The sequence below is a fragment of the Passer domesticus genome, chromosome 3, assembly GCF_036417665.1.
Source record: "Passer domesticus isolate bPasDom1 chromosome 3, bPasDom1.hap1, whole genome shotgun sequence".
NCBI lineage: Eukaryota > Metazoa > Chordata > Aves > Passeriformes > Passeridae > Passer > Passer domesticus.
The window spans coordinates 52,884,483-52,911,003 of record NC_087476.1 but is presented as its reverse complement, the minus strand read 5'-3'; the positions used below and the strand labels follow the sequence as shown (position 1 = coordinate 52,911,003).

Here is a 26,521-nt window from a genome sequence, read left to right as displayed (position 1 = left end):
GTGTTAATTTCCTTAAGTAGTGTGTTAAATATAGTTTTAGGTTATAACATAATGTTTAAAATGGATACTATGCTATGTAAGATATTTTTTTAAAGAGAGGGCTCGCAGCGAGATAGCAGCCACAGGAGACGTAAATCTTTCAGAGAAAGGGAATTTATTGCCCCATTATCAGAATGAACTAACTTCTTCCCGCTCAGCCAGGAAGACGCCGTCAGGATTCAGAGGAAGGAGGTGACACTGACCAGACAGAATCCTTTGTTCGAATGGAATTTATGCATCATGTATGAATTGTATGAATATGCAACAGGCTATTCTTTTTTTTTTTTAAGGCTTAATCCTCTGTTAACAGGTGTCCTTTTTCGGGTTTATTTTGCCCAGAAAAAAGTTACCCGAACGTCCATAACTCTTTGTTTTTTATTGTCTCATATTGTCCTAATCCAAATTGTCCTAATTTTTATTACTTTAATATATTACTATTTTTATAACCATTTTATTACTATTAAACTTTTAAAATTGTAAAAACAAGTGATTGAAGTTTTTCACAGGGAACTAAAACCATGTGAATGCATTCTTAGTTCATTAAAATTCAAATTGCCACAGGGGGAAAAAAAAATCAAATATGCAGTAAAGAGGAAAAGTATTTCCTTTGAAAAAAGGATAATAAGTGCTTATGATGCTGGATCCTTCTTGTTCTTCACCAGAAAGTTATGTCCAGCAATTCACTGGTCAATACAAACCAAGAAAAACCTTTGAAAAATTTAGACATTTTGCCCCTATAGTTCAAGTTACTAGGATTTTCGTATGTGCACAAATAATCTTAAAACACCATTTCAGCACTGTTGCAGTTTGTTCAGGGTCACTAATAGAATTCCAGAATTTTTTCCAACAGTCTGCATTTTTTTCTTTGACACTCCCAGCAGTGAGGGCTAAAATCTGATGTTAGTTCTAACTGCGTAAGTAAGCTGACAGCCCTGAAATTGTTGCCTGCTCATGACAACTATGCTAATTCACAGCCAAAGCAAGATATTTCATAAAATCACAGAATAATTTGGGTTGGAAGGGACCTTGAAGATCTTCTCGTTCCAACAACCCCCTGTCATGGGCAGGGACACCTTCCACTAGACCAGGTTTCTCAAGGCTCCATCCAGCCTGGCCTTGAACATTTCCTGGAATGGGGCATTCACAACTTCTCCAGGCAATCCATTCCAGTGCCTCACCACTTCCTCCCATCAACTACTTCTGAAACTAACAGAGGATATTGGTAAGTGGTAGTTAGCCTTCAAGTTCTAAAAATGTTTTCTTAATAGTTTGTATTTAAAATAATTTGCACTGTTCATTAGACTAGAGCTGCAGAATCACTGACCCTGCAACTTAAATGTATTCTTCATGCAGCTCCAAAGGCACAAAGTGCTTGTCCCACAGGTGATAGGCTACTGTGTTTTAAAAGGGAATGAGATGAAAAATTAAGACTGAGATTTTCAAAAATGTTTTTTTTTTTAAAAAAGCAAGCTGTGCCTGTACAAACAGGACATGGTTGGCTTATCTACCTGGATCAGCTCCCTTGCCAGGTGTGCCACCCTGCAGACTGCTAGGCAATCCCTTTGCAATGACCTCACCTGCTCCTTTGCTCTATTACAAACAGGCAAATCAAATCTTTAGAGTTTACAAATGAGGATTATTCTAAACATAACTAGACTTTGCTCTAAAGCCAGCCTTTGTGCAAAACATCCAACAAAAAACCTGCACTTAAACCAGCACCAAATAAAACAATCTGCAATTACTTGGGTACTGACAAGCCTGATTTGTGAGTCTGTGTTTGAACATGGTCCTGTATCAAAAATCTGTACCCAAGTACCACTGAAGGAACACATTTCCTGTTGCAAGAACAAGATCTTGTTCTCTCTGAGAGAAAAATTACTAGTGACCATAATTTCCCAGTTACTTTAGGAAAGTTGTTACTGCCATTTCACTCAGAGCAAGGCTCATGGATAGCACATTTGTTCAGTTTCACACATAATTGTAGTTTGTTTTCTTTTAATGCCACTGCTGTATACAATGAAAACAAATAAAACCCAAGAATGAGGTAGTTTTAAGACAACTTTGCTTTTCTTGGACATAAAAATACATGTGAACACTTTGGAAATATGAAAAGGGTGCATATAAAAATGATGCACATGGGCTTTTGACTTCTGGGAAGAGGCTGGTCAAAAAAGATAAGGGGATACATGTCATTCACTGCAGCTGAGAGTAGCAGCAAGACCTACCAGCTAAACTTCTAACTGTTTACTAGCATTTCTTAGCCCTTTGTCAGAGTCTGTCTCAGAGTGAATTCAAAATACAGTTCTCTTTGAGGACACAACATACTACACACAAAAAACCCAAACCCCAAATCCAACTCCACCAAAATCTCCAACCTCCTTATCTATGTTTGTAAAATACAGTATTGCTGAAATTCTCTTTTTATGAGGTGGCACAGATATTTGTCAGTATACCCTGTAACTTAAGCTGCATCCTTTCATCTTTAAAATGTTCTAAAATTTGTGAATAAAAGCGAAACCATCTGTAACAAGTTCTGAATGCATAAATTCCTTTATTGAAAATATTGTGATAGCACTGCATTACATATATTCAATATTCATAGTTTCAAGGGTCACAGAATTTTGATTGAACAACACTGTTTTGAATATAGACCACAGCGTTTAGATATGCTTTGACAAGGATAATATAATGGAGTAAGTTGTAGGTAGCAAGAGTGAAATGTATGCAAAATGTTGAACTTGGTTTAATTTTGTTTGTTGTGGGGATTTTTTGTTGGGTGTTGGTTTGGTTGGGTTTTTTTAAACTACTAAGTGGTCTTCTTCCATCATTTAAAAGAGCAAAGAGTGTTAGATATTCTGGGTATCTTCAAAGCATTATGCTGTTAATAACTTCCAAAATATTTTAAAGCATTACCAATAAGAACTTTATTTATGGCTGTATTAGACCACAAAGAAAGGAAGTGTGAAAAGCTCATGTGCAGCGTGTTACAGGCTTACTGTGTATAGCGTTGGTTTTTAGTCTGTGAAACTTCTGTGCAAGATTAAGATTTAGAAATGCTTTTGAAGGAAAAGCAATTGGCTTTTTTATTATTATTGACTCTATTCAAAAGGGAAAGAGCAGTATCTAAATTGAGTTGTACTACTCAGTTAATAATATTCCAACATTAGATTTTTCTGTTTTAATGCACACTACTGTCTCTAAAACTTGCCTTTCTCAGGACAATGAAACATTCAAGTCTATGGGCAGGACAGCATCTTAATAATATTAGTTAGGCCTGGATTGTGTAAACAAAACCACAGCTTAATGGCAATGCAGAATTCCTTAGCAAACAGTGAAGATTGCCAGTCCTCTCTCACACTCTCCCCATTTACCAAATCTTTTATGATTTTGTAATGTATTTTATTCATAAAATAAATTTCACAGATTTTGTAATATAGAGATTTGGCTGGGGGAGGGGGAAGTATCTGATAATTTCATTAAAAACAAACAAGAATATTTAGTTGACTGTCAAATCCTAAACCAGACCATGCTTGAAGTAGTCTTTTAAAGGAAATTATGTGTAATTATTAGGAAAACAAGTTTTACACTAACATGACCTGGTCTGTAAGGAAAAGAACTTTCTTCGCTAAATCTCAATTGTATTTTCTCCTTAACAAATTCTTCAATTTGTAGAGAAGTGCTTATAAAAGCACAGTGGGTGGCTTATTTTGAACCATTTTGTGGTGATACAGAAAAACAGTTCTCTTAGAAATCTCCTTCATAATCAGTCAAATAATACTCAGGCAGGTGCTCAGAGCACGCTATCCCAATTCTGTGGACTGCAACTGAACTGATAAAGTCTACACCAGGGGGCAGTTGCCCAGCGTCTCCATACACTGCCAAAATAGTTATATATTAACAGGAATGTGACAGCAGGGTTAAGAAGAAGCACTATCCACCTTCTCCCTAATTTCAGGAAAAGAAAATGAAACAGAATTATGCACTCAAGTGTTTCTGCCAGGAAAACAAACCCTCTAATTAGGGTATAATGAAAACCAAATTTCATTTACAAAATAAAAATATAAAAATTAACTTCAGAAATCAAATAAATTGATTCAGAATAAATGCCAATGCATAAGAAACTCACCTCAACAGTAATTATCAAAATGAGATTTGAAACATTAAACAAAAAACCTCATAGCTAATACCTTTACAAAAAAACCTACTATACAGTAACAATAAATAAAATAATTTTAAAAAACATGTTCCCTTAAGTGCTGTGTACACCTATTTCTGATTCTTTTCCATGGCAAACAGTATGCTGTAGATTTTGGTAAATTAACCTTTTATTTTTGGTCAGCATTTGCATGTTGAACATAAATACACATGGAATGTACTAGACAGTTATAATTCTTCCACAGGATCTTTTTCACAGTTACATAAAAAGTTTTCAACTTATACATCATGAACATTTTCATAAGCATTGTATCTTCAATTGAAGAGTGCTGAAGAGGAAGTAGAAAACACTTCAGAGTGATCTCTCACTGTTCTGTCTCTTACTGCCTCTCAAAACCAATTCTTTTATTCTCGGGTTGTTCGGTTGGATTTTTTGCGTAGTCATGCTCTGGTACAAACTTGAGGAAAAAGCGTGTAACATTGTGAGGCAGCCTGCACCTTCTGGATAGCTTTTAAGTGCCTAATGGATCCAGTCCTTAAGGCAGTCAGTGTTTCACTCAAATGTCCATACTTCTACATCTTGTATTATGAAATCTTCTTTCTTAGTTAAGATGTCATTATTGAAGGTGCTGCAGGAGTTGCTTCGCCCATGATACAAATCTGCATCTAACCATAAACCAAACCGGCCACTAAAGGGAAATACAGAACAGATTTGGTGTTAGATGGAACAGTAAAAGCACGGAAGCTGTATAAACAATCAAAGAAGCGATCTAGGTGACTCTGAGGCCAAATGTTAAGAGCTCATGCTGGCAAAGCACTCGCCAAGAAGCTCGTGGAGCCATCCCCTGGTGTTTGTTTGCATAGTGAGTGGGGCAGGACGTAGGACCCTGTAAGTGCCTGCATCCCTGGGCCACCCGGCTGCTCACGCTGCCAGCTGTGGCTACACCAGAGCACAGACCTTGGGGTCCTTTCCTGGCTGTCTGGATGTGGGAAGAGCACCTTCTGGTTATCCACTCCTGATGCAAACCATGCCCAGCTGTCCCACGGTGCAACCTCCAAGTAAGCTTTAGTTGGTTGTACAGCCTTAGACTGACCTTTGAAACCTATGATGTGATTATGCCCTGTCTGTATCCTTGCTCTGTGCATCAACAGAAAAACAACAATTTAGTAAGGACCACTTGATAAACCCCAGACACTGATGGCAAAATTGCCATTAGGAATTATCTTCCAGTGACAAACCGCTTCAGCAATGAGTGATGTATCTACCCAAAACATCTGTTTTTTTTCCTGGCTAAAAACAACTCAAACTCTGCAACAAACCCTACTTGCCTAACATCAGTCACTCCAAGCAAACAAAATTGCTCTCAGTCCGTAACAGAAACTAGATTGCTGAGGTATCTCTGCTGAACAGCTTACTAAAATTAAGTTCAGCCACTTTATTGTGAAGTTTTTCTTGCACCTAAAATTGTCCCTATTTCCATTTAAAATTTCACAAAAAGAAAAGATGGCTATATGATTTGAAAACCAAACACTCACTCACCCTCCACCTCCAAGCTCCAGAGAGGTAGTGTCGCCATTGATGAAGTAGCTGTTTTCTCCACTCCATTTAAATACCTGAGGAGGGGAAAAAACATGAACATATTTGGACTGAGGATTCTTGTAATCTCAAACTACTGGGTACCTACTCTTAGCAGCTAAGAGGTGTGATCATCTTTCATCTTTTTCTTGAAAGAGGAAAAGGTAAGGGAGAAAGTAAAAGATCAATGCATATTTAAAACTATGAACAAAGCACCCTAATCCTTATTTCAGATGCTGCTTCCCTTTTTAAATCAAGTGGTACCCTGTTACAAAGGAACAATGTGCTCAATATGTAAAAAGTGCATAAGCTATGAGCATCAAGGGGTATTTCAGTAGCACTCATCTCTGTTTTGTGGTCACTGTGATCCTAAGAATGCATAAAATTATATCCTGGTCTTGACATCATTGCCTTCTAAAGTGAGTCTTTGACAGTCCACCCCTTAAGTCCTTCCTCCTTCAATTCACTTAAAACCCTCTCCTCACCCTTACAGACTGTCCTCTCTTCAGATAATTATGGACACTTTTGCTTGAAGTATTGCATTGAACCAATGAATGACTAACTGCATTCATCAACATCTGGCACCTTCTACACTCAAACATGCTATTGTCATAAAAATCTCAGAACTGTTTCAGAAGTGGAACCCAAAAATCTTATTTCAGAAAGTGGACACCCGCTTACCTTGAAATGCGGACTGAAAGTGTAGAGGAATGTTTCACCAGTGCCATAGTAATGGTCACTAAACCTGAAGGGATGAGTAGCATACGCTCCAAATATCTGTCAGAATAAAATGATTACACTACTTTTGTGGAAAGTGCAGAATTCAAGAGAAAAACCCCCCAAACATGTCCAAATACTTTCTAAGAACAACTAAGCTGATTTTCATGTTAGAAGAACTAGTGAAGTGTATCAGATGTGCAAGTATTCCTTCCTATACACATCTTCAGTATCCTGCAAGTTAAAAGCCAGATGACACCAATGGCAGCAGCATTGCTGACTCTGGCAGCTACTGAAGAATGAGACCTCCAGAGAGGCATTGCTTGTGACAGCTCCCTAACTGAGGTACCTAAGAAAGCTATTTCCAAAGGCACTACTGCACGTACTGCAGTTCTAAAACTTTTATTAGTGCAGAAGTACTTTCCTCTGGTAGCTCTAGTTTAGGCAGTAGAAAATATAAAGGAATACAGCAAATAATGTCTTATTTTGGTATGACATGAGTTCATAGTATGACTAGCATTTCATAATGATCACTTTCCAAAATGCTGCCCTTTCTGCTCCACCCCCGCGGAACAAGCGCTCCTTACCTGGTTGTCCATATCCTTGATGACGAGGAGGACTGGGCTGTCGAGAGAGGCCGATTTGCGGTACAGAGTCTTCAGGCTGGTCCCGTGCTCCAGCGTGCTGTATGCCAGGCGCCACGGGTAGCCCTGCACCCGCGCGGGCAAGCGCCGGGCGAGCTGGGCAGGGAGCAGCAATGAGCGAAATGGTTACACAAGCAACACAGGCACTGCCCCAGCCTGCTCTCTGTCTCACATTCCACAGAGGGAGCACCACATCTAAGAAGGAAACCTGAGTGCTTTCGGCCATACCTGCTCTATGTGCATGTTCTCCAGAAGAGCGCTGTGATGCTTTAGGATAGGCAAAGTATCGTCATCTTCTTCTTCTTCTTCATAGTAACTGCAAACACTCTTTCGTCGTTTAGCTTCTTCTACAGTAATGATCTGTGGCAAGAAAACAAGTGTCCAACCTAAAGCACAGCTCTTACACCATCAATCCTCTGTTAAAGCCAATTCATTTAAAACTTACTCCTCAGCTGTCACACTGTTTGGAGAAAAAACACCATATGGCATAATTTTATCAAGCACAGGTACCCTTAAGCCAATGGGGAAAATCTTTAGCTGGGGCTCAGTGCCACCATGGCACATAGCAAGCAACAGCAAAAGCTCTGAAAGGAAGCTGATGAGAAAGAGAAGTGGAAGCAACAAGGCCTAGCTACAAAATAAACAGGAAACCTTAAACCGTCTTTTCCTTCCATGAGTGTATCACCACAGGGTCTTGTCTAGGAGCAGGAATTTCCGGATGCAGCTGCAGAGCCCACTTCACTCTGCTATGCACCTCGCTGCCAATAAGGCTTCCAAATGGCTTTCATGTTACACACTGATCAAGTTTTGCATAATTCCTCCACGCCTTCATGATCACTGCTGGAACTTGCAGAAGCTGTCAACAGTGGAGACAACTGGGAAGAGATGCCCAGAGGTCCCACACACTCCTACCCCTCAGGCGAGAAAGCAAATGCGCTAGACTGACTCCAGGTGTGGAGTTAACCACACAACAAAGCACAGAAGTTTTGCATGAGGACCAGGCTGGTGAGGAGCTCTCACAGCTCTAATACCTTCAGTGACACTGGGCATCCCCAGTGGGATGAGAGCTACACATCTGCTGCATGCACTCATGTGCAGTCCACGCTCTCCCGCAGATGCCTGGAGCTGAGCAGGGCACGTGGGCACTGGCATTCCAGTGCAGGGTCAGGAAAAGAGAGGAAGGCAGGATCACAAACAAAATCCAGCCTGCAGAACAAACACTGCTCTGTGTCCCTGCACACCTGAGCATTACGGGTATTCCTGCCCATGATACTGCAAGAGCTCTACAGCTTCATCCCGACCCTCTAGCCTCTTCTTCTGAGACTACAGATAATCCTGTGCTGGAATATTTTTCATATGGTCAATTACAGGAAAGGTTTGCACTGCAAAATTAAAAATTAAAGTAATTAAAAATCTAAAAACCACCCACAATAAACTGTTAAAAAATCCCAATCTTTCTACTCATATCATTGTTCTTTTTTCACCTTCAGACTGGTTTGCCTTCACTCCTCATATCCCAGAACATTATTGTATATTTTTTAATTAACACCTTTTAGACATTAAACCAAAAGTACACAACTCCCCTTTTGAGGACTTTCTTTTAGGAACAGTCTCTCCCACTCCAGGAATGGGGGAGAAGTATCAGACAACAGCAAACAACCAAGAGGTATCTGTAGCAAAATACAACCAAACTCACTTAGGTAACATTAACACAGTTGAAAATTGCTAATTGGCTCCAGAGACAGACAAGCCCCCCCTCTTCTCTGCATACACATTTATTCAGTCTCCAAATTGGATATATGAATGAAGTTCAGTTAACAGCTGCAGAAAGAGGCATCTGTAAGGTCAGGTATTTACAGACCACACAAAAGCAGAAATGGATGAAAAGAATTGACCACTACAGAAACCAGATATACAAAGTCTTTCCAAGATTTTATAGGGCTGAGAAAGGAAGACACCTGAGGTGGAAATGCCCCTCTCCTGAGTACAGAGCATGTTTATTACTGGGACAGAAGTTCCATCATCAGATCCACACTGTTCAAACGGGAAACAATTCGACATACCTCCACAAAAGGTTCCTCCTGGTCCGGTCTGGCACAGTAAACAATTCGAATATTCAAAGGCATTTTTCTCTGTTTCATCTTCTAGCAGTTTATTTTCAGTACCACTACTCTACCCCTGCTCTTGTGGCAAGAGTTCTCAGCCCCAGGAGTGACAGACAGCTACTGGCCAAGGCATGCTGTGATAAAATTGCTTATATGCTGCTCTACAATTAGAGTTTCTGTTTCCCCGCAAGGGAGAGTGAAAGTTTCACAGTCATCATGCCCAAATTTGGACTTTATTCAATAGAGATTTCCTGGCAAACCTACTTTAAATTGGTGAAGCTGGAATATATTAGAAATGAAAGAGACACACCTTTAGAAGCAGTTTCCAGCTTTTCTTCCTTTCAATAAATATCTAAAAAAAACAATGAGAGAAAAGCTCCCAGTGTGGTCAGATCTGTCCTACATCTGTCGTTAGATCACTGACTCTCCTCCACTGTGGTTTTATGAAAATGGTATGCAAATAACTGAACAGTAAAATCTAGAGCAATGTATGACTGCACTCAGCTCTAAGCAAAACGAGGAAGGCTTTTTTTTTATATTTCAGCTCACAAAGCAATAACATTGAGAAGCTACAAAACTGTAAAAATATTAGCTCTTTGGGAATAGAGGTTGCTACATTTAAAATGACAAGTCCCACTTCCAAGCTCCATTTTTTCAACAGAACATACTATGAAGATCAAAATGCTCAAACAAACAAATAAAAAAGAGGGTAGTAGAATTTAAAGAAAACAAGTTTATGTTTAAGATGAATAATCAGATAACTTTTTTAATCACCATCAAAATATTCCCCACTTTGGAATTTATGTTTCTGTTTCATTTATCCCATTCCTTTAGCACAGAAAGTGTTTAAGCATTGAGAAATGTGGTTTCAAAAAGTGTGTGTAAGCTTATTTCCCTCAGAAACCAGGCTTTGTATGCAGAAGAAGGAGATAACAAGCATAGGCATGCCAAGTGGTTGAAACAGATTGCAGAAGACCACACATGAAAAAGCCAAAGTCCAATGATAAACTTATCCCACTTACACCCAATATTCAAACAGTACTGCTGTGTGCACCCAAGAAGCAAGGGTCTGGCCTATCACCACACATCCATCCATTTCAACCAGCACACAGGAGTCTGGGTTGATGTTTACATACATATATACGTTTTGAAGAATTTATTTGTAGCATATAAATACATTAGGAATTTAGCAATGCTGACCACATATGCCTGTATAGCTTTGCAAAAGACTAGTACCACATGGTCAAAATATTTACACAACTTCTGCTGGTTGCACACCAGAGAGCTCCCAGTTGTTTACCTGCTCTTTCTAGGGAGAGAAGAAATGAAGACTAAAGGAATATAAATACATTTGTGAGACAGATACAAGCCTTAAGGAAACACCATAAAATCCTCCAAAGAACAACTGCTGAGATTCTCAGCAGAGGATGCACACTCAATATGCACATGCTTCATGTAAAGGCAGAAGGCACTCACCTCCCAGCTTTTAGTAGTGGGCTCACTAAAGAAGTTGTCAATCATGTCAAGCTCCTCCTTTTCTACCACAACAAAACCTTGCTCTTTGGCATCTTTCCCATATATTTCTGGTGACCACTGAACAAAAAATGTGTACAAGTGATCCACCCTGTGAAGAGAAGAGGAGGAGACAACCATTGTTCAGTGGTCCATGAACCCAACACTGTCACGCAGCACAGAGGTATTGCCCAATGCCAAAGCAGGGACAACTACACAAAGAGGATAACCTTGTACCTCCACCCTCCCATACCACACAAGGCAGCAGCTCCCTCCACCTGGCAGCTTGAACCACTTCAAGGTTTCTCTGCTTGCTCTCCCCACAATGTATTTTTGTCCTCTCTTTGTTACATGCAAAGCCAAAGAATCATGGTAAAGCAATATAGCTTGTCCAGTCCCACACAATTCATATTAAGAAGTCAAATTGATTGGTATTAGGTCATAGTCACAAAAGTTAACTCTGTACAACATTCACTTTACCCATTTAGTTTGACCTCCAGCAATGAAACAAGCAATGAGATCACCAGTGAAGTCTACACTACAGTTTTAGCTGCCCTTTAAAAGTTATAGAGGCTAGCCACAAAACAATCTTCATTCTCTTAGCATTATGAAAATAAGCTGTTACTGACAGCTTTGCTAATGATATAGTACCAGCAGCACATGCTCTTCCATAGATGTAGTCAGCTCTCAGCCACTGTCTTTAAAAAGATACTCCGTGACAACATCCATAACAAACCACAAAACAATTTCTGAAGAAGGAATTTATGTATTAAGTTAAAACAAACGTGCAACAGGAATTGCAAAAAGGAATACAACAACCACCATTGTCCAACCACTTTGTATTCCATGTGATATACTGAGGGTCTGAAAGTCCAGTATGAAGACTACAGGGCCTACTTAGTGCTGCACAAAGTGGACTGCAGAAAACAGAATATTTTCTAAGACCAGTGCTCTGAAACGTTGATGGCTGCTGTAGAGCTAAAGCAAGGGGGAACAGAAATGAAGCAGGTGGTGTTGCCTCATAAGGTTTTTCAGTTCTGGTTCTTTTGCTTTGCTTGTCCAGTCACTCATTTGGAAGCAATTGCCGTAGGAATGATTCCAAGTGGTATCTGGTAAGGATGGGCATTTTTCAAGCTTAAGAATGCAATGACAAGAAGCTGAATTGCCCACAAAAAAATCAGACCCACAGTAAAGAGGGCAGACAGAAAGATAGCAAGTGCTTATGACATCAGATCTTCCTCCAGCTTTTCACTAGAAAGTTACATCCAGCAAGTCTTAGATCAACAGGAAACAGAAAAAACCTTTTAGAAATACAGACATTTCCCCCCCACCCTCCACCATATTTCAAGTTACTTGGATTTATACATATGCACAAATAATCTTAAAATACCCTTTCAGCACTGTTACAATGTCTCAGGGTCACTAGTATAGTTTCAGATTTTTTCAAATGAGTCTACAAGAAGAATAAAGAATTTACTTTGCTTCATCGTGGAAATAATGAAAAAGGAATAAAATAGCATGGTTCACAGAGGTTTCAGAAAAAGCAGTCTGATTAGCTCTCTCCTAATTAATTTGAGCTTTTATTAAAAGAGACAACTGACTTGAGCACTGTGTATTTTACAGTACACAGTATAGTAGTCTTACTCTGGAAAGACAGCTGTTTAATTCCTACAAATCCCTAAGAAAGGACAATAAAAGTAGTGGTTTCTGCTGTCTGGGTAAGATCAGTTTGAAAGCACATTTATGCAGGTGGATGAAGGAGAGCAGCACACTTGTATCACAGAATGTATTTATGCTTTAAGTCATCTCTGGAAATCATCTATGCCAGCTCCTACTTATAGCAGAGCTAACTTCCAATTTAAAGGAGGTTGCACATTCTTGTCCATTTGAATTGGAAAATCTCCAACAGTGATTCTACAAGTTCTCCATGCATAGTCTGCTTTCTGTGTTTTTTTTCTCTTTTTTCTCATCACCATTTCCTCCAAAGCATGCAGCACATGATCTGAGAAGGATCTGGTGCCATCCTACATTTTCTGTTTCTCATCCCCTCCCCTCCATTTTTTAACCAAGTGTCTAAAAGGAAGAGGGGGTTAACGACCACCTAAGTTGTTTGGCTGTACTTCCTTACTTGAGTCAGCAAGAAGTGACGTCTTTGTTACTGCAAGGACACACCACTGACATGTTGAGTTTGCTTTCAACTTCCCCAACTCCTTTTCAGCATAGCTACCTCCCAGGCTGCCTTTCCCCACCTGCTGCTGCAGGAACTGCTCCATCCCAGGTGTACAACTTTTGCATTTGCCTTTTCTGAACTTCCTGACGTTTCTGTCAGCCTGTTGTGTTGAGGCCCCTCTGAATAGCAGCATTGCCCTCCAATTATGAGCACTCTCCAAATTTTGTGTCCTTCCCCAAAACAAAACAGGTGTATTCTGTCTCAATGTCCATGTCACCAGTGAAGGCATTAAGCAGTATCAGTCCCCAAGAATACCATTTGTACCTCACTGCCACTCAGGCCAACTACCTTTGAGCCCAGTGGTCCAGTCAATTTTATAACCACCAGTAACCTGCCTGTCCAGGTCATATCTTTCCCATTTGGCTACAAGGATACTATGGAAGATTGTGTTGAAAGCCTTTGTAATGTGATGGTATCAATCCCTTGCTCTCTCCTTGCTCAAGGAGCTAGCAATCTCAAACAGAAAAGTTATTTGGTCAGTAGAGAAGCAATTTGTCCTTGGTAAATATATGACAGCTGATCATGATCACTTCTTTCCCTCTGTGTGCTTGGAAATGGTGTCTGTAAGGACTTGCTTCCCAGGGACTGAGGTGAAGCTGACTGCCCTGTGCTCCCACAGATACTTCCTTATGATTTTTCTGACAATGGCTGCAGCAGTTGTCTTTCCAATTTTTAAGGAACACTCCCCCTGAACATAACCTTTCAAAAGATGATAGAAAGCAGCCCTGTAATAACACCAACCAACTTCCTCAATATACTCAGAACATTTCCTGTCAGGCCCCATGGACTTGTATATGCTCAGTTTATTAAAGTAGTACATAACTAAGTTTTCCTGTGCAATGGACAGTTGATAGATCCAGACAGTCCAAATTTTAAAAGTAGCAGCATGAAATAGAAATAGATGATTACAGAGGTGATGTCATTCTGAAAGGGGATGCTCTGCTAATACAATTCTAACATTATGCACAGTGGTACTTCCAAGCTACCAAATTGAAAACATTTGATCCAATTTTTAAATTGAAAAGCCACTTCTTGAGGAACTTTCTTACAGTCAACTAGACAGCTGTGAGAAAATTTATCCTAGAACTCAGTAACTGTTTTGATGATCACATGCTTATGAGTGTATCATGTACTAAAAGAGAGACATCAATAAAACAAAGTACTTGGAAAGAGATAACTATAGAAACCTGAAGTTAGTAACTCCAGAAAGAAAATATTCAAAAGGCTCTAAGTCCAACCAATGCTCCCGGCCCAGAGAAAGATATTAATCCAGAAGTATCCTATGACTTTGATGTAAATGTGCCTGACTAAATGATGACTCTTTACTAATCTTGAGCACTGAGGTATTGTAAGCCCTCATATGCTTTAATGAGCTTATAGAGACTTCTGTGAGTCCTCTTTATAAGACATTAAGCTATAGATACAAACAGGTTTTTATGAATTTCCTCTGTATAGTTTGATATCTTATTATCAGGAGTCTAGGAGTATTCTCCTTATAAAAGGCTAATTCAAAAGGATTCTCAATCTAGCAAAAAAGTAGATGCCCTCTCAGCAGCACAATCTCAGTGCAATGTCTTTTATATCAACTTCAGTGCAAATTATACATTCATAAATCAAACATGTTTGCAGAATTTACATTGTGGAAAATTAAAGATATTTACTTCTTGACTGAGGAACTAGTCAATGCTATTAGTTACAAGTAAAGAAATTCTGCATTACTATCTGTGTCTTGGTGCAAGGCATTTTCCTGTAAAAGGTCTTCAGGAAATGTGTGACCTAATTACTAAGCTACTGCTACTCAAAATTCACTAGGGTGGGAAACCTACATACCACTTAAACATAAATCCACATAGTAAGAGCACACACAGACTTACCCTCTAATACTGTAAGCTATACCCATTGCAAAACTTCCAGCAAAACAGAATCTCTATTTGTGTCCAAAAGCACGGGTGCCCTTCTGCTCAGCTGAACCTGGCAAGAAGCTGCCCTAGACTGAGTAATCTGTATATAAGGCAACTCAAGATGCCCAGCACCTCCTCTGCATGCTGAGGTGAGCACTGCTGTGACCAAGCAAGCAGCACAAAGCAGTGCTGCAGTCACTGATTAACTCAGCCACACCGTGCTGGTCATGGGGCGACATGTGCCGGGACACACTCGGCGCCTGGGAAGCCACGCATGGAGAGAGAACAGCTACAGCTACAGCAGGCACAAAAGGCAAATGAGACAGAAGGTTCAGTGCCTTTATAAAGAATATCAGCCTAAAAGTCTTCTTTCTGTATTAATAATGTTTCCAGAGGCTTTCAACAAAAAAATAAACGTACTGGGCCCAGAAAGTGACAGCAGCCAGCACATGGAAGAGCGGCTCTGCTGGGAGCTGTGGGCTGTGGGAACAGGCTGAAGTTGGAGCCATTTTCACAACGGATGACAGAAGCTGTTTTAACAGCAAACATTATGACCATGGAAAAAATATAACTAAAAGCAAATCAGAGGAAGATTTAACCTACACTAAATATAGACATGCAGACCAATTTTTTCATAGTCTCACTCCAGATTTTGACAGCTTTTTTGATTCTGCTTTGTTTTTTTTGTTGTTTTTTGTTTGTTTGTTTTTTTTTTTTTTAATTACTACAAAACATTAAGATACTGCTCAAGCTACTGTGACTGGACTGGAGAAAGTGTTTTATTTATGCTGCTTTGTGGCCAACAAGATGAGAGTGTTATTCTTGATATTTTCACACATGAATACAAATTGCATTCCAAGTAGTTTTAGACTTAGTGAATTATCTCCCATTTTGTCTAAAATACATGGCAAAACTATCCGAAACAACCTACTGTTCATGGCACTCTCAAGATGCAACACTTATGTTTATATTCTACACAATACTGATTCAAGAATATCCCCAGAAGGTAGGAAGTGTTGTGTTTTGCTTTGGGAAAGCATCCAAGAGCTTGGAGAAAACAATCTTGTTCCAGAGGCAAAGACATGCCTGGCATTAATACAACAAAATAGGTCTCACATTTAATTTCTGCTCCAAGTTCTACTTGATCTGTCATGCAATTCCGGGGTGTTAAAACAGGCATGAATAGCACTAAAGAGACCCAAACTTACAACCAGTCATTCACCACTACTTTTGATCAAGATCCAAACAGCAGCGCTGACACCAAAGATCTGGTGTGTCAGCCAGCACGGCCAGGTGCGGCTGCAGCAGCTCACTACGGAAGTTACTTTTTTTTCATTATAAAAACTGAAGTACAAACCAGTTGTCAACACTTCAGTTAATATATGGATTAGGTCTGCTCACCATTCGGAAAGTTTCTGCTCATAAAAGGAGAAGCAGAAAAACTGTTTGCCAAGTCTGTGGTTAGAAGCTTGATAGATTTACCTGTTACAGACAGCAGTGATTAGAGATGACCTCGGGCAGCTCAGCAGCTTTATTCACTGTTAGCGGCACTATCCCCAAAGCACTAACTGACCTTGTGTGGTATTACAGCATCACTCCAACTCCTTGAAGTATTTACTCAAACTTCAACTCAAAATTTCCTGAACCCACCCTTTTGCAGTCCCTGAGGAGCCAAGGACTAGCAATCCACAAACTATTGATCCATAGAAAGCAAGCAAACCAAAAGCTATCCAGCTGCTCTCCCAAGGACCACATTTCAGCTGGATTAAACCTCTTCCTCTCCTCCAGGAAGAGTTCCAAGACAGCAACTTCCACACTACTACAGACAATCAAAACACTTATTTTCAAGCCACAAAAAACATAAACACTTAAATCAACACAGATCATACACATTTCACATTAAAATTATTAAATAAAAATTATTTTGAAAAAGTTGACTGCATCTGAAAGAGACATCTCTGAGATGGATTACAAGTTCAAATTCCTCTTTCCTGGCATCTAATTTACCAGAATCACTGATTTGGGTTCATCAACAGACCAGAGAATTGCTCTAGTTGCCTTCTGTCAACAAAAGTATCATATATTTGATTTTTCACAGCCAGTGAAAATTTTTGGGTGATATATGTGGAAAATCATAGACCTCTACGTCTCTAGTTTGTTGGTTTGCTTTTTTCTAGAGTATTATTTATGTATTAATGCACATCTGCAGGAAAACATTTGTGTTCCTCAATTTTACTGCAAAGGGACTATTTTTAATGGGACAAAAGACAGAAATCCTCACACCTGTTTAGTTAGGAGCATCTCCCTTTTCCCACATGATTCTCTTTGCTCATGTGAAATACTTATTTTTTTTAGCACTGACACATCCAGCCACTGCTCTCCTTTCCCTCACTTCCTAGACTACAGCTGAAATCCTGATCATCTCCCAGTTCTTCTACCATATGTTAGCTGCACATATATCCCTCTTTCTATCTTCAAGTGGCACCTGAGCCCTTTATCATTCCCACTGAGAGCCACATTAGACCAGCAACAAATATTGCTATAGACCAGCAACAAATATTGCTTTATGTTCCTGGCATGCAATGAAATGAGGCTACCCCTCAGCATCCCTGCTGCATTTCACAACTTGGACCATGCAGGCAATGCAAGATTCAGCTCTGGAAAGCACTACACATTTAAAAAGTAACAGACAGACATGTTTGTGCTGACAGGAGGGCAGCTTACCTTTCCCGAGGAACAGCAAACCAGTATTCTGGTTGCTTTATCTTTTTACTGTACTGTTGAGACACAGTCGTGCTCTGAGATACAAAGGACTTTCTCATGGGCTTGCCTACTTTAATGCACAGAAACATTGGAGGAGTCTTGCTCTTCTCCTCTTTTGAAGGAAGCATATCTGAACAAGACACAAAAGAAATGGTCTGCTTACAGGAAAGCACAAATGCTGCAGCTGATAAAACACTGTGACAAGATTAATAATCTTGTGCAAAGAAATACTCAGAGGCGCCATACACAGAATTACACCTCACTTCACCAGCACAACTGGTTTAGTAAAACCACGTTCATCCTAAACTGAGGCCATTTATTCTCATTTTGTCACAGCCTGTATCCCCCTCAGCTGTACAGCTGTGTACAGAACAGCCCTGTAAAGAAATAGATAAGCTGAGCAGGCTGAGTGCTGCCTGCAACACAAGGCAGAAAAATAAAGGGGACATGCAATAGGGTCCAGAAAACCTACCCAGGCTGAAGGGTAATCCTGCACGCACACACACATGTACGCACACAAAAAGTCCAATCAGTTTCTCAACTCCGTCAGTCACACAGCCATACAAGCACCTTTTATCTGCACAAGACAAGGCCAAGCCTAGAACCAGTTTAGGCTCCTTAAATTGCTAGTATGACAAAAAAAACCCAACTTGCTTATTAAACTACAGCTTGAGTCATACTGAAGTTGCCTTCTTTGTTTTAGCAATACATGTACAGCCAAATACCACCAGCAGAAACCCTTATGAAAAAAAGAAAAAAATCATTTTAAGAACAAGTGTTCATAAAATAGAGACTTCCATTTTAATCATCTCCCACCACCTGATTTGACACAAGGGTATGTCCACTGGTTCATTAAATTACCCAGAGAGGAGCATCATCACTCCAGGACAGACTACTGCTTAGAGGCACTGGACTGCCATAGAAATGGTAATATGTGTGCACATGCTCTGAACAGAGATTTCATTTAGGTATGTGCTTTCCTGGAACAGCCTGAATTATTTCTGATAATGCAATGAGCAATCAGGAGAAAACTGATCATTCAGTAGGACTATACATGTATTCCTATTTATCACTTTTTTAAGGGTTCCCATAGCATGAGTGACACCAGACACTCATGCAAATATTGACAAGAATACTTTGGTGCCCCCCTTCACAGCAATGCTCTACTACCTTGGATACTATCAGAAACAAAACTGAAAGACTTCACTGAGGCAACAGTGGCTACCAACACAGAGTGACAATTCCTAGGCCCTGCCAATACTGAAACTGGATGACATTTCACTATCCTTCTTAAAGCGAGCAAACAGAAGTAAAAATTATATAAGCAGTAATCACTGAATGTGGAAAGAACACACAAGCTACTTATCAATCTACAAGCTTTGAGAGTTTGAAGATAGCAGGTAATATAAAATTGAAATACACAAGGAGTAAAAAAGAGACCAGATATTACAGAAAGAAGAAATTTAGAGAAGGCTGTCAATTCAAAGGTTACCGTCATAATGCTGTCCAAGCCTCAGAGGAAACAAGGATAACCAGAGACCTACCTTCAATTGGCACTTGAATTTTCTGCAGCAGCCACAGTCTGATTTCTGATTGATTGTCTAACTGTGTTTCTTGACAGGTCTTGTCTACAGCTGGTACTAATGAAGAGTCCACAGACTCTTCCAGATCCTTTTCCTCTGCTGCTGCTGAGCTGATTTCTAATGAAGGTGCTTTCCTTTCAACACAGCAGGAATCAAGCTCCATACTTTTAACTGTATGGACTTCATTAGCTTGGGACTTTGAACAGCTAAGTGTAAGGTCTATGCCAATTGCTTTATTGTTTTCCCCTTTCTGGATTTCAGCCTTGTGTAAGTCTTCAGATGACTGAGACCCATTTCCATCTTTATTGAGGTAAAATTCAATAAGTTTATCTTTCTCTAGCTCCTTCTTAGTGTCCAATTCAGTCTCCACCTTACCTGTCGGGGTACTGACACATTTGTTTACTTCTGGAATAACATCTTGCTTTTCACACAGCTCTAAGTCTAAGTCAGCTTTAGGTTCAACACTGTCCTTTTTTTCCAAGGAATCAACTGTCAAGTGCTCCTGGACTTCCGTAGTAGGTTTGGTTACCTGCTGCTTAGTTCTCCCCAAGTCCCTGGGGTCAGCCAGCAAGCCTTCCATTACTGAGATTTTCCTGTCCAACCCTCTATCCATACGAGATGATGTCTTTTCCAGCTCAGTGAACTCATCCTCTCCTTCTCCTAGAAGGGATTTTTCTTTGGTTTTGGTATCTGAAGCATTTTTTTCCCTGGAAGGGTCCTTGGTACATGCATCTGCATCAAACTTTTCCAAATGTTCAGTGGCAGTGATGTTGCTGGGAAACTCCAGAGACTTGGATTTGATTGAGCCCGTACTCTCCGATGACTGAAGAACTTCGAAATCAGCAGACTTTTCCTTATCTGAAGGCTTTATCTGTTTGGCACCCAGAGCAACAGATGCATCTCCATTCTGCTGCCTCTTTTCCTTGCTAAGGGATTTGAATTTGCTGAAAGGATTGATATCTTTCTCAGAGGACAGGTCTTCCCATTCTCCTGGCCTGTACAGAGGACAAAGATCCTTTGGTATGTCACTGTCAGGGGAAATGATGGATGTACATACGATGTTAAAAGCAAAATGGAAATGGAAAAAAAATGAAAATAAAAACTAAACATCAACTTAACTTAAACCATGAAATTAGTTGCAAAATAACTTCCTCCAAAATAAACATACAGTACTGGAAATAAGTGACTTTAAAGACAATGAAGAAAAATGCTGAAAGTATAATATCAAAATAAAATGAGTAAACCACTTTGCAGAATATGCCATGCAGGTGAAGAAATGTAACACATGTAATAAGAATGTGCAAGTCATCAGAAGTTCCTTAACAAAAAAACACAGGACATGTATTTAGCTGCTGGATTTAAATTCAAATCATATTAATACTGTAATTTCCACACCTGACAATGAGTCAACATCTACAACCATCCATGCTTCTCTAGTCAGTACAAATGTATTTTTGAGAAAAAAAAAAATCAAAGATAAGCTGTATCCTGTTTGAACACGTTTACTGCAGAACAGTAACAGGCAACACAGTTAGTAGCTTTCTTCTTCTATTTGTCTCCATTATTCAAACATACTGTTTGAATGCAGGCTTCCCCAAATATTTCTTTTTAAAGCAGGACAATCATAAAACATTTCAAAATGAAAAATTCTGAATAAGCCTATCAGCATAAAACTTGAGCTCTTTGTTACTGCTAAAACTCTGAGGAGAATTAGAAAACAAGATCCTCATCACTTAAAAATTACTTAGAAGTTATTAAACACTCCAGAAGTGAGTGCAGCAAGACTCTGGAAAGTTTTTCTTGAAACAAGAAATTCAATGAATTTCACTGTTCAATCAGGTATTGCCTGTAAGAACAAAATCCTGCTTAGAACAAATAGACAGCAGTGCCTGGTCTGTGCATAAATGAAAGCAGCCCACCCTAGAAAGTCTATAATGTATTATAGATTATAACTATCAATGAATTTCTGGTTCTGAGATACAAGTATTCCACAGTCTGGTGTTTCTGTAAGTCCTGAAGATGGCAGCTGAGGTGCTGTTACCTTCAAAACTTTCAAATACTCCTCTGAGAACAGTTCTGGTAACACAATAATGGTCAAAATTTAAACCTCTTCACATCCACTCAAAGAGCCCTAGAGACAGGTCAGTGCCAGAGCCCAACTGTGGCATATTACAAACACTTTTTTTGATTACTGGTTTGTACTCCTTTGCACTTAGGTTCTCACATTTGTGACCCATTTGTGTTAAATGCCACTTTAGTGTTCTAAAGAGAAAGTTGTTCTGAAGAACAACACAAGTGAATAATTCCTTTGCTGGCACTTTACTCTGTTGCACTAAAACTCTTCCCCTCCATTCCTCCCATTCCCCACCCCTTTTCCATGACCCTTACTGAAAATCTGCAAACGTAAGTTCAGGGAAGAACACTCCTTACGATGGCAATGCATCTTTAATCTTCATGTGAGAGATGTCATTGTAGAGAGCTATAGAGACAACCTCCTCCATGGGGCAGATGAGCCCATATTCTTCACAGCCATTCTCAATTACCAGAGGATCAGACTTATGTGGGTCAAACATGATATTGTTTGGAGTTACTATCATGACTCCTCCAACAACGCCCTAAAACAGGAGAAGAAAGAGTCAGCACATCACATGTAATGCACTTGTCATTGGGTGTTGAATTTTAGGCTACTACCCTAAAAGCAAAACCACTTTCCTGCCTCGTTGTACTGTGTCATGCAGTGTTTGCTAGCAAAATACTCTGCTTTCCAATTGCATCAAGTCAGACATTTTAAGGAGAGAAAAAAAAAATTCTTAGTATCATCCAACTTCCTGGCTCGTAAGGAAGAACATCTGAATTATTCATCTTTCAGTGCTGACTGCTACAAGCTAAAAATGTGATTATTAATCAATCTCAGACAAAACAGATTAGTGGATTTATTTTTTAAGAAAACTACATAGCATTTTATTCTGGATGCAGCTAGTTTCATTTGATCCATAAACTTACATGCAACCAACACAACTGCATGAGTTTTACTCATGGAAACATCCAGGTTACTATGCCAAGCTAACAGATCAGAGGTCTCCTTGATCTACTTTCCCAGAGGTACATGCAAAAAGCTTTTCCATACAGGGATCTGATATGAGAAAGCTTCTTCCCAACTTAGAAACAGCTCCTATGATTGGTCCAAGCATATTCTGCACAGCTGCAGAGGACTCATTTAATTCTTCAAAGTGCTCTAGCAATGGATTTGATAAAAGGCTGCTGCATCAGCCATTACTCAGCATCAATCCATGGCAACTGACCATTTACCAAGGTTTAAAAAGATTTCCACTGTCTTACTTCTGCACCCTCTCCTCCAGATGAACTACACAATTCACCAGACTAACTCAGAATCTGTCTGTAGATCATGGCATCTGACAAATGTGAGACAGAGATCAAATGGAATGGCCCACACTGCAGGTACTATTAATTATATGGGGTCATCCGCAAGGCTGAATGAAGGCTCATGAATGCACAGGTAGAAGACCACAAGCTTGGTCTGTGGGGCTTTTTTAAAAAGCAGGTAATCTATCAAGCTGATGGCTTGGCACTGGCAAATGAGCACATGAATGGCTGCTCCTTTATAAAGAACAGTCTGTTCGTATTTCCTATTAGCTTCTCCTGTATGACTCACTCCTCAGGCTTGGTTTGTTTGGATGACAGAATGAAAACAAGTGCAGAGGCTTCCCCCAGAAGTCAGAATACAATACATCAGCAGGACGTACTTCCCACCCAGCCACTGCAGGAAGTCAGGCAACAAGGGATTTCAGCTACACTGGCAAAGAAGCCATCTCATTTTTGATTGCTCTGGCTGAAAATTACTGTTTTCATGCAGCAGCCATAAAATTGCCAATCTGTATCCCCTGCACCTAACAAGCATCACATAGCAAGTGACAGTACTGCCGTAATTTACATGCCAGACACCAAGTAGTCCTCCATTATGTTCTACAAAATGCAGACTGTAAAACTGCAGAGTTGATAAATCAGTCTGCATCCACTCAATGCAAAAAGAAGCCAGAAACCCTAAGTGTAAACACATCCATCTTACAAAAGTCAGGACTAAGGGGAAAAAAAATGTTGCAACTACAATGATTATCATCTCCAGTGTTATAAATTCCAGAAAACTTAAAAACCCAAACACGCAGACAGCTAACGGAAACCAGAGTCAACAAGGACAGATATGTCAAGGTAGGCAGTTCAGGAAGACAGTGCCTTGAACCTTGAGAAAAGGGCTATAATACTACCCAAGCTCTCTGCTTCTAAAACACTTGCTATAATTTAGGATTGCAGTCCTGGCCTATGTTACAAGAAACAGAAAGAAAAGATTGTATAATGCAATATTTATCCTTTTATTAGGCTTGCACAACATTCAATAGCAAGTGCAGAAGCAACATAAACATATTTGGAAAGGCTGCTCTGGAAACAGTTAAAATTTATCTTCACATCATAAATGAAAAAGATTGACATGTACTCATTTTATAAAGCTGTTGCTCAATTTGATGGTACTGGACAACTAATCCTGACATGTCATAACTCTGAAGTGCAGTTCCCTCTGTGTATCTAGCAGCACACAAGCAAAAGAACAAAATTATACAGCATATTATTACAGTACCAGCAAACACAACAGTAACAGATAAAGCCAACATAACTTTTACGTTCTTTAAAAACATTAAGCACATTTGACTCTCCCAGCATTCATCTCTCACCAGTCCAAAGAGAATCTCAAACAATGCCCAAAAATCAGGTTCCACCTACCTTACCATCTGTGAAGTAACGACAATTCATTTTTAAAAATTTGACAACCACAGGCTCATCCTCTTCTGAAGTAGAGGACAGGACTCTCTCCACTGGTTTGAAAGCCTTTCTTGCCAAATCAGCATCCTTAGAAAAGAAAAAGTTCAGTGCAGAGCAACAGGACCAGAATCATACTCTTCTAGATTTTTGAAAACTAAAAGGCCAGGTTCAAGCAATTATTTTCCATTTGCATAAGGAAGAAAAGCAATGGTCATATATGTAGGTATATATTTACACTTCCCACAGTATATATATGTATTTTCAATACATACAGTATGTATTGAAAAAAAAAACAACAAGCCCACCCTTGTAACCTTACAAGAAATTCCATACAAATAATAGCCAAGAAATTAAAAAACACCAAGGCAGGTCAACTCATCAAAATTCAACTACACACTCTCATTAGGGAGAGGGCCTGCCCTGACACATCATCTACACTGAGACGTCTGCTCACAGAGCGCTGGTGTGATTCCCCATGCAGATGGAATAGGGGTAAGGTTAAACACAACTATTCACTCCAAGCTTCTCTCCACTTTTGATTAGTACTGACTAATTGAAATTAGTCAATTAGTGATTAAATTACTAATTCCTTAATCTCAGCAGATGTTAAAGGCAGCTAAACTGCCTAAAGGTACTATCTAAAAATCATCATGGCCAATCACCCTTCTAAAGAAAATGAAAGATCAACTATGCCAAGACCTTTCACAAAGATGAAATCCAGCAGTCTTGTCTAAAGGCAAGTCTATATATGGGTACCACCACAATTTAAACAGAAAGAAACTGACTGCTCAGACTAAATTAAAAGCCTCCCTGTTCAAGGATGCCAGTGCAGGATCAAGGCTCTGGACTACAGAACAGCATAAAGATCTCCAGTAAAAAACACTAAATAATTTTTCATATTTAGCTTTCTATTCTTTAAAGATTATGTACTACACAATTTTTAGTAGTTTGGATAGACTCAGGACCCAACTGAACTTGTAATTGGTTTCCACACTCACAATTCCCTTAATTTGGACTATTTTAAAAATAATGGTAAATTCTGTAGTGCAGCAAACTAATTTAATGCAAGACACTACACACAAGGCCCATAAACTCAAAAAACACCTATTTACACAGCCTTAATTCTCAGCTTCAGAAAATATTTTGAGAGTTTAAGACCAGTGAACTATGTTTGACTTACAGGGAGTTTATCATATTCAGCATCGGATGATGAAGGAGAAACAGGAGCACCAGGACTAGAAGACAGCCTCCCAGCACTTGTATCTGGCACAAAGAGAATCTAAATACAAACAGGCATTTCAAAACAGTGAGGCAAAAGCTTTAAAAGGTTATTAACTATGTTGTATTAGAAGGACAACACAATACTGATCACTCATATCTACAATGTACACCTTAAAAACATTCAGAAAAATGAAACTAATTTCCTTATTCCAGCTTTTGTCTGCTGGGTATTCTTAGGCAAGTTGCACCATCTCTCCATGCCTCAGTTTCCCTATCTGCAAATCAAGACACTTCAGCCTCCTCATGGCTGTGAAGCAGAAGCAGAGATCTGCATTTTATGAACCAAGTGTTAATCTCCCCACTTGCATTTCCAGTCCTGGAAATTTTAGGATTTAGGAGTCTCCTAAAAGGTCTCTCTCTACTTATTTCTCATCTTACCGGAGACTGACTCATACCCAACATAATGGCACAAAGGCATTTCAATTTCTGCCTAATTCTTTAATGCATTATAGATTGTATTTATCCAGACTTCCCAATAATCCAACACCCTTGCAACAGCTGTATTATCTTCTTGAGCTTCAGAGTGATCTTTAAGGTTTAGTGACAGTACATAAATAACAAGTCAGATATGGCAATTACAAAGCTTTCCCATCACACCAATTCCAAATAATAATCTAAGTTTCACTTTGAGGGAGGGCTTTAAATTAGGGTCTGTTATCCTTGTATCCAAGTACCTGAAAGATACATGTAAGTACTAAAAAACTTCTAAATACATAGCCAATAATTATGTTTCAGATATTAAAAAAAACCAACCAAATAAATAAAATATTTACCTGGCCTGGCACAATTGTCTGTGTGAAAAGCTTATTGAGCTCCACAAGCTTGTTTGGGGTGACGTTGAACTTTAATGCTATGCTGTTTATGGTGTCCTGATTTCCAGCCTGAAGAAAGAGTTGATGACTAAGATACCATACTGAACACAGCACCACACAGAAACTAAACCCATTTATCAGACTGTTTGCTGGGATAGACTTGACAGACATCTATTTAATAGCTTGGGTGATAAGCCAGTATAAAAAAAAAAAGACAGAAATATTCTTTCACAGTATACAGTAGAAAAAATGTAGAGGTGTTACAGATGCCCCTCTCCTTTTCTCTTAAAACTTTAAAGCAGCACGTCTGTATTTACAACTGGTCTGGCAAGGCGGGGAGGTCATACACTGCAAAGTTCACTACACCTCC

At 39.4% G+C, this 26,521-nt stretch overlaps 1 protein-coding gene across 7 annotated transcripts in view; it reads right to left on the bottom strand.

The window, feature by feature from the left end:
* Positions 1-2,570: 2,570 nt before the first annotated feature.
* Positions 2,571-26,521, bottom strand: part of NCOA7 (nuclear receptor coactivator 7) — an 85,084-nt gene continuing 61,133 nt past the window's right edge. For 4 of the 7 annotated variants that reach the window (XM_064413075.1, XM_064413076.1, XM_064413073.1 and 1 more), the window contains 12 exons: positions 26,113-26,220; positions 25,239-25,337; positions 24,020-24,145; positions 21,656-21,840; positions 19,187-20,253; positions 17,604-17,772; positions 10,713-10,860; positions 7,360-7,491; positions 7,075-7,227; positions 6,452-6,547; positions 5,735-5,808; positions 2,571-4,883 (listed from right to left, as the gene is read on the bottom strand). In XM_064413075.1, coding sequence (XP_064269145.1) covers positions 4,748-4,883; positions 5,735-5,808; positions 6,452-6,547; positions 7,075-7,227; positions 7,360-7,491; positions 10,713-10,860; positions 17,604-17,772; positions 19,187-20,253; positions 21,656-21,840; positions 24,020-24,145; positions 25,239-25,337; positions 26,113-26,220 — 2,493 coding nt within the window. In that variant the 3' untranslated portion in view covers positions 2,571-4,747. Of the gene's footprint in view, positions 4,884-5,734; positions 5,809-6,451; positions 6,548-7,074; positions 7,228-7,359; positions 7,492-9,194; positions 10,630-10,712; positions 10,861-17,603; positions 17,773-19,186; positions 20,254-21,655; positions 21,841-24,019; positions 24,146-25,238; positions 25,338-26,112; positions 26,221-26,521 lie in introns of those variants that run through there. The other 3 variants (XM_064413078.1, XM_064413077.1, XM_064413079.1) reach the window with 3 other exon arrangements.